This window comes from Orbicella faveolata, unplaced genomic scaffold (assembly GCF_042242905.1).
Source record: "Orbicella faveolata isolate gen_17 unplaced genomic scaffold, um_ofav_v1 contig_47, whole genome shotgun sequence".
Taxonomy (NCBI): Eukaryota; Metazoa; Cnidaria; class Anthozoa; order Scleractinia; family Merulinidae; genus Orbicella; species Orbicella faveolata.
Window position 1 is genome coordinate 16,263,898 of NW_028301577.1, and position 8,603 is coordinate 16,272,500.

General features: G+C 45.8%; 2 protein-coding genes across 3 annotated transcripts in view; one reads left to right on the forward strand and one right to left on the reverse strand.

The window, feature by feature from the left end:
* The window catches only part of LOC110040921 (uncharacterized), a 29,424-nt gene extending 23,308 nt beyond the window's left edge, over positions 1-6,116 (forward strand). For both annotated transcript variants that reach the window (XM_089280124.1, XM_020746192.2), the window contains one exon: positions 771-6,116. In XM_089280124.1, the coding sequence (XP_089136250.1) occupies positions 771-5,929 (5,159 nt within the window). In that variant the 3' untranslated portion in view covers positions 5,930-6,116. The remainder of the gene's footprint in view (positions 1-770) is intronic.
* A 322-nt stretch (positions 6,117-6,438) lies between these two features.
* LOC110040932 (SAGA-associated factor 29-like) overlaps positions 6,439-8,603 on the reverse strand; it is a 12,902-nt gene continuing 10,737 nt past the window's right edge. The window contains exons 10-12 of the mRNA XM_089280125.1: positions 8,570-8,603; positions 8,361-8,429; positions 6,439-7,537 (exon numbers count right to left, since the gene is read on the reverse strand). The exon at positions 8,570-8,603 is cut by the window's right edge and continues 60 nt beyond it. Of these exons, the coding sequence (XP_089136251.1) occupies positions 7,421-7,537; positions 8,361-8,429; positions 8,570-8,603 (220 nt within the window). The 3' untranslated portion in view covers positions 6,439-7,420. The remainder of the gene's footprint in view (positions 7,538-8,360; positions 8,430-8,569) is intronic.

An 8,603-nucleotide genomic window follows, 5' to 3' on the forward strand; every position in this document is an offset into this window, starting at 1 on the left:
TTTATATGTAGGTTTACTTTTACTTTTGTTTCGTGTTATTCTCACTCTTGTGTGCAACGTGCCCTAACCTGTCAGGACGAAAATGTTACTTCCTTGTCCAGTCCAATGGAAATCCACAACCAATCATAGGTTAGTTTGCAAACGTTTTCCGCACATTCAACAATACCCCGTTTTTACGTTGGCTGCTGCTTGGTTCAGTACATTATCATATGACCTGTATGGCCCAGCGCGCTATTTCCTTGGAAAACCTTAAGAAACATGGACTCGTATAAGGGCCGTACACGTCGAAGTGATAGGGCCTGAAAAACGAAAACTCTATGCGAGTGAAGGACACTATTTTGCTGCAAAATTTTGTTTTCTTTAAAATCAGTTTTGCAGGTGAACATTCTGATAGCGAATTTAACTATCCTGGCGAACTGTCCGATGCAGAACTTCTTCAGTTGTCAACTTACTTTGAAAGTACGGAAAGAAAGTCAACACTCCTTACAAACGAAGAAGTACAAATTAAAAAAGCAAATTGATCATATGATAAAATCCCTGTTGACTGAGTGAGAACGGACCGGACGGGAAAATATTTGGCTCTGTCAGATCGCACAGACCACGCTGCGCTCGGTCCGTAACTCCCAACCTTGAGCCAAGTACTTTCCCATTTGGCCCTCAAAAGGGCCAAATGGGAAATTAGTTTGCACTTAATTATACTGCAATAGTTGTGTTACAAACAGCTTTGCCCCCAAAAAACCGTCAATAATTTTTCTGTGTTGCTTCTACAGTTCCTACATCTTCAGCAGAGCACATGCCACAAGTGACTGAACCAGTGAGACCACAAAGTCTTCCACTTTCGTCCAGTAACCGTGTTATCAGCCATACTGAATTACGGTCACAACAAAGTGCTACTCCACCAGGCAGTTTGGCTAGTCGTCAGCAAACACTGAACCCTCCGCCACCACTCATACAAATGTCATCTTCACGGGACAAGAAGCATGTTATGGCACATGACTTGGCACTAGTACCTTCTCGTTCGAGGGAGGGCTTGTCGCACACTGAAGCCCACCATGATCGCCATGTGCATGTGAGCCAGGAAACCACTGTTGGTAGAGATAAGTCAAGACACACACATACGCCAGTAGACAATAGAGGTGGTGAAAGGGAAAAGCGAGTACCAGTGGTAGAGACTGTTGATTTGACAAGGGATAGAGAGGTAAGCACCTCATCCCTTGCTAGGCCAACAGCGAGATCACCCAGCATACCATCATCTGCTCGTGCCACCCTTCAAGCTATGGCAAGGTATGCTCTAGCAGAGACAAGTAATGTGGATGTGACCGAGAAAATCGAACAAAAGAAAAAGGAAGATACGTACCTACCTCCAAGGCAGCCTGATCCTAAACTGAGCGCTTATGAGCAAAATGAGGCAATTCGGAAGTTCACGGCTCTTGGCAATGTCTGTGTTTCAGCGCCTCGGGAGTTTCCCGGTGGTGGAGAATATCCCAGTCAGCCTTATGCATTGATGGCAATGCAAGCTCACCATCAACCTCATGTTCACCCGCATCCAGCTAGCAGTTCGACCCCTCCACCTTATGGTTATCCGTTTCATGCTGGTCATCCAATGGCAAGTTTTCACCACCACCCTGAACATCGTTTTTTGGTTCCCGTTGGGGTACATCAATTACCTGTTCGTGAAATGCTCCCACAGAGTGTGAATGGTGAAGACCTGCCAAGTCATTTGAAACTCAGTGGTGCTTATCCTCACCAGTATCCACAAGGAGCTGCATACTACCCTACGCCAAGTGTGAGGTCCATTGTGCCACCATATCAACAAATAACTGTTTGTGGTCATCGCTATCCTGTATCGTTGAGCGAGGAGAGACGCGCTCTACATCATCCACACGATGTGCCAGTTAGGCGTCAAAATGAAATCTCAGAGCAAGAGCTAGCAAACCCTTTTGTTGTTAAACAGCCGAGGCATATGCACGGGCCAGGAATGCCTGAACGGGTGGTATCCCCTGATGAGCTACCAAAGTTTCCTCTTCCAAGTCACTCACCAAAAGAACCAGCCAAACGTCCACATACTATTTCCCCTGAGATGAAACCGCAGATTGCTGCACAGGCCGAAGTAGCGAAAACTGTTTCTCCTCCGGTAGGAAACTATCTTTCACGAAAACCTTCAAGGCCGACTTCTGTGTCCGAGATGCGTAACCGAGCCGCTGTTATTCCAGACTTAAAAGAAGCCAGAGGAGTTGGTCAAAAGTTCCCTGATCCACAGCCTGTTGTTTTGGTGCCTAGTAGCAAATTTTCTGGCGGGGAGAAACCTTTTAGGAGTGTAGAGGATGAATTCATAAGAGGAGATGGAACGGGCCAAGGAACCAAGGAACAGGCTAGAGAAGAGAAGGGAGGCCCTTTAGCAGAGGCACTACCGATGTCTGCTTTTGACACTTTAGTTGATGTTGCTGCAGCAGCCAGGAAAGTTGATGTCCCAATTGAAGAGCATACGCCACATAAAGGAACCACTGAATTGGAAGAGACGCATTATTCTTCCAGTGCAAGATTTGGTGGGCATACTGTGGTATCACCTCCAACAGTTGCATCTCCTCCTCCTAGTTCCTCCAGACCATCACCAGGAGATTCTAGCACACCCCGATATGGAATTACCACTGGACTTGTTCCCAAACCTCCACCTCTCATGCCCATTACTGGCAAGAGGCCCTTACAAGAAGGCAGTAGTTCCAGCTCTACTCCAATCAGCATCTCTATTTCAGGCCATGGAAATGTGTCAGTGTCTCGGAGTCCAAGTAAACTTACATCGCCACCTGGAACGCGATCGACAAGAGCATCTGTGAGCCCCGATGGTCCTCCTCCACTGATATCTCGCCCAGCTATAAGTCCCACTTCAACTGTCTCGCCACAGGGAACCAGCCCTAAAGGTCCACCTCCCTTGATTAAAGGCATTGTGCCTACGGTGCTGCCAGCTTTGAGGAATCCAGAATGTGAGGCTGACAGTACGAGAAAAACAAGATCCAGCCTAGAAGACATTACTCTTTTAAGAAGGCCCGATCAAGAGGACAGTGTATCTAGAGGACCGTTCCAAACGGGTATGCAAAGTGTTGACGTGGACCTTCAGCGGAAATTTGGTATGCATTTCCCTGAACTAGGACCAGCTTCCTCACAACGGGTTGATGATGACATTACAAAGAATCGTTCCTTGTCACCACATGCAGTTGGGCAAGCCCAAGTAAGAACTATTTTTGAAACAATAACATATGTCGACTCCCGTCATGCCGGGGGGCGCCATCCATCGAGACATCAACTTAATCCTTACCAGGCACTCTCTACTGGGGTACACCAATCTGAGGAATCCCCAACTTTAGCGACATCATCGAACACTATGAGTACGGAAGAAGAAGACAAAAGAGAGAGTGAAATGTCAAGATCGCGGACCCCGGAGACAGAGCAATATAAAAATGTGCCTCCGCATCTTCAACCTGAACGTTCATCAAAAGACCAAAAAGCGAACGCTGACCAAAAGGAGAAACAAATCTGGCAAGAGAACCGAACGATATATTCCTTCCAGCAGGAATCACAAGGTGGTTACCACAATGATAATTTCTCTTTGCCACAGAATGAGCCGTCGGCAAGAGTGGAGATCTCACAACATGCGTCTGGCAGCGAGACAGAAGAAGGTGATGAAGGGGATGAGGAGACTGAAGATGAGGTACCTCCGGTACACTCGTCTTCTGCCACTTTACACCCTCGGATACGAGCTCTGACTAGAAGCTCTCAGAGTAATGTTCAATCGCCGTATTACGATGCTAGTGATAGTGAAACGTTATCTGCCGAGGAGTCAGAAGTTCTTCCTGAAAGCAGTGATGAGTTGTTTCCAAGTACAACAGTGAAATCAGGTACTCAATCCGACAGTAGCTCTGACGATGGAAAAGACGACGAACATGAACGCATCGCAAGTGACAGTAACGATACTGCTGATACTGGCCACGCTTCTGTTGATGATACGAATGTTCCAGGTTCTTCAAGAGATTACTCTGACGACGAAGATAAATGCGTACGCGAGAAGGTAACAAGCACTGGACCTCTCAGTTTGCAGGTATTTGATGTAAGCACAGAGGAACCGACAGTGGATTCTCCAACTACGTCTACGTTTGTTAAAGAGACTGAAGAAATTCTCGAAAGCCCAGATGAAGATGCAGATGCAGATGCAAAGGGAGAACGAGAAATGGAAATCTCTGATGGTCAGGAAATTGGAGAAGAAATGGGTGCAGTTATAGATCAAGAATGGAACTCAAAGAGCTCTCCCAGTAAACTTGCCATGGAGGACTCAGAAGCATTACCTGCTCAGGAGTTTCTTAGTATGCAGGTAGAGGACCCTGTGAGGGTAGATTCAAGTGAGGACGGTCTGGTTGGAAGCAGTGAAACAGATAAGGCAGCAATTGTATTGGGGGCGGACTCATCAGGTCAACAAAGTCAACAAATCACTCCAGACAGTTCCGCTAACCTTGAGAATAGACCTGATGGAAGCGTGACGTCTCCTCCGTTAGAGGGCATTGATAATTGTGGCCAGAATGTTCAGGACGATGTTACTTCGATGGTTGAAGGGGACAGCACAACAACTGCTCAGTCAGCGATAGAAGTACAGGGTGAAGTTTTGCCTGATATAACCGATGAACAATCAGCATGGACATTGCGAAAAGAGGAAAATGTTTACGAGTGCCCAAGTACTTCTGAGATAGAAAGGGAAGGTGAGGTATCCTCTATGCTGGATCAAGCAGACGAGGAAGACGAAGACATCAATGAAGCTGATGCATTAGAGAAAACATCCGCGGAACATGAATTTCTCATTGAGCCAGACACCTACAGCTCCTCATCAGAAAATCATCACCCCGAAATTAGTTCAGCAGTGGATTGTGTTTCTGATGATGGCGAGCAAGTACCATACGCTACATTCGTTGGTGAGTACGTTCCACTGCCTGGCGGGGTGGATTCACCTGACATCAAAACTGGGTGCTCCACGCATATTCCCTCTGAAGAGGGCTCAGTCTGTGGCGATATGCCGCCCGAGAGGGAAATGAAAGACGTAGGTCATCTTGCATCACCACAACAAGGAGAGCCGACTGATGTTTTAAGTCCAGATGAAGAAGCTCATCACCCGGACGATACACTTTCAGCAGGAGAGATTCCGTCCTCACAGGATAGTAGCCAATCAGAAGACGAGCAATTGTCGTTGGGAAAAAAGGTTACTTCAGGTTTAGCCAATGAGCCTATTAATATACTACAATCCACCTGGCTTTCGGAGGAATCACATTCAATAACTGATCACGAGCAGCGCACGTCACAAAGTAAGGAAATAGAGGAGGGAGAGATTCCAGAATCCGAGGACGAACCGACCGTGGAACCTTCTCAGGGGTCACCGTCAGACACAGTACGCGTCTCTAGCACACTAACATGCGGAGATGTGGGCACTTCTGCCGAAGATAAAGTTTCTTCAAGCCAAGAAGTCACATTGCATACGGACTGTTACATAAATATGATCCCCATTTCTCCCGCTCCGCCCGAATCACCCAACCACGAGTCACAGGGTGACCGCACTTCTCCTCTTCCACCGTGGCTTCCAATCGAAAGTCAGTACTCGCCAGTTGTTTCCTTGTCTTTGGCAGCACGAATGACTTCCAAGGGAACCCCTTTCCCTTATTCTACTTTGTCAATCAACGTTGGCTCTGCATCCAGCAGTGCTCGTTCTTCGCCTGTTCCTCAGTCTCTGGCGGTCAATATGGCCCAAGGCTCTAGCCCAAGCAGCGCGTCATTGTTACCCAGGCCACAGGAACCAACCCCACTTCTTTCAGATAGTTACGAACCTTTAAGTGATGATGGAGATGACGAGGAGCTGGCTGACTCTTCGAATATGAGCGATGAACACAATATTTAACACTGTGCGTTTGAAACTTCACCTCGTATCAAAACAAAGCTGGTACAAAGCATTCGTCTTGTTAATATGTATGTTTATATTTTATCGACTAGATATCTGAATGATGAAGAATGATTGACGTTGTATTGTGAATTGTAATTAAATTAGATGTGTCACTTTTTGAAATAAATACAAACTAAGGCTATAACGACATTCTACATTAGTGTCCGATCTCATGAAAACTTTGTTTATACCGATTTGTAATAATATACCATGTTCCTGAAGTCACGACCCTCGTTTAGCAGCGTTTTCCTGTTGCCGAGACGCTCTGCCGACCATGATGGAGCTCTTGACTTCTAAAGGAATTTTATACAGCGGGCAAGATGGCGCTATGCTGTCCCTTCGGGATTACGCACTGTGTCCCGCAAGAAACATTTGTACGTGATCCCAGATAATAAATCCTTCATCGATCAAGCTTAACTACTTATTAACCAAGAGTGAGGTCTTTACGAAAAATCTCAGACCGAGCGTTTGAGGTTAATAAAGTGTTTATTGTATGGATTTTTGCTCTGTCTTTGCAGGCCCGTAATCGGCCCGCGGAAAATACCTACAGTTAGCCAATCAGAGTTGGCGTTAGATCGGATACAAACACAAACCTTATTATAAGGCGTAATAATGGCCTCGTTCTAAGATGGCTGGATATTGGCCTCGTTCTTTATTTATTTTTTTTTTTTACGTGATGGACGGAGTCGAAGTCCATAAACACGCAAAAAAAAAAAAAAAAAGGAGAAAAAAAAAAAAACACTTGGCCAATATCCAGCCATCCTGACCGCATGAGCTTGGTCAATAACGTAGAATACAACTCAACCCCAAGGTCCTGTCGACGTTTTTCAAATTGTGATATTTTCGGGAAACTCTCACGGCACTCCGCACGGGAGTATAAATGGGTACCAGCGACTTCTTAGGGCAGTTTGGAAGAAAAAAATTGGCTTGTAGCCTGGTGTTGGGTTGGCATCTCACCACGGTGAGGTGGTCAGATGCCTTGTTTCTTCATGCTTCGGAAAATGGGATAAACTCTGGCCCCTACCCGAGTTCAAAACTGAGGCCCAGGCCCTGAAAACGAATAAGGAATCGGTAAGAGCTCTGGAGATTAAATTGTTAACTGCTTTGGTTTAGTTTAATTTCTTGATTTCAAATAATCTCTTTTGACAAGCGTACGGTTGAGGATATTTCCTTTAGCTGACGTTTTTATGACAATGACAAGTCAAAAATTGCTGGTTTGTTTTCATGCCGAGCAAACATTTCTTTCTTCCTAATGCTTGTCAGTTGTGTTACAGGAGAGAAGACGACCGGATGATAGAGAGTTAATCCGGGTTAGAGCGGGTTAATCCCGAATCGAGAGATAAGTTCTTAAATAAACGGTTTATAGCTTGTACAAGTTCAAGAATCTCCTGATAATAAAATAAAGAGTAAAGCATCTCCTTGAGTGTCTCTCACGTGATGTTGTCGGAGCTATCTTTTCTTTGTTTCTTTGGAAGCCACGACATAGCGCTGTGGCACATTGAGAGGTGGAGCGAAACCATCAGCGTAAGAAGTGTCCTCAAACGACACCGAGTAATCATCTTGAGGCTGTCATGATAATAAAAAGGCGCGTTACGAGAAGCTGCATCTTGGTAGACAACCTCGTTCCCAGGCTCTCTCTCCTCTGCCTCCCTTGGTCGTTGGACCAAGGGAGGCAACGAAGAGAGAGCCTGGGAACGGGGTTGCTAGGTAGATTCCTCAGTCAGTAACACGTACAGCCCGTAAAGATAAACTTAGGGCCTCTTCATATGAGCCCGGTAACTTGGTTACCGGGAAGAATTTTGTTGACTGTTCATATGGGACATTTCAACCCGGTCGACCGGAATGAAATACAAGAAACAAAACCAAAATGGTGTAACTTGTATCGTTCGCGACTATATTAGCTTTGTGGACTCTTGTAACTTTACTTATAAAGCTAACTCGCATACTTCTGAAGTGGAAACACATACAAGGCAAAATTTACGCCATTTTGGCCGCTATGACGCGAAAGCTATTTTGTCAAAAAAGTTTCGTCCCGGTCACCCGGGAGGGGGTGTTCATATGGGAAAATGTTTCTCCCGCTTACCGAGATCTCCGTCGTGAAAACGGAGACCTCGGTAACCGGGCCAACCCGGCTTCTCATATGAACACATGGAAATTTTTGCGAAGAAAAGAGTGGCGAGGCGAGGTCTCAGAAACCGAGCCAGCCCGGTTAACCGAGATCATGTGAAGGGGCCTTAAGTTGGTCCAAGTTGGCTGGCAAATATCAGTCCTCGAGAAATTTGAATACTTCCTGTCCATAGATCATTTTTCCTTCTTTTCATAATCTCTCTCTTTTTTTCCTTGGGCTAGACCAAAATTCCGTAACCCTGACATGTGGTTACCTACTTACCCTTGAAGGAGGTTCATGAATAACCGCCTTGTAAAAACATGTGGTTTGTGGGTACAGCGCCATCACAATCTACGAATAAAGCAGTCCATGTTAATTTGTGTTGAGCTGTGAGTGAATCCTTAACAACCACAAGGAATCCAGAAAGGTTGCTTCCAAAGTTCTCTTTGTACAAAGTACTTCATGGAGGGGCCGCCGATGCTATACTTCACCTGATCTGTTTGAAAGAGAGCTTGAGGGTGCGTC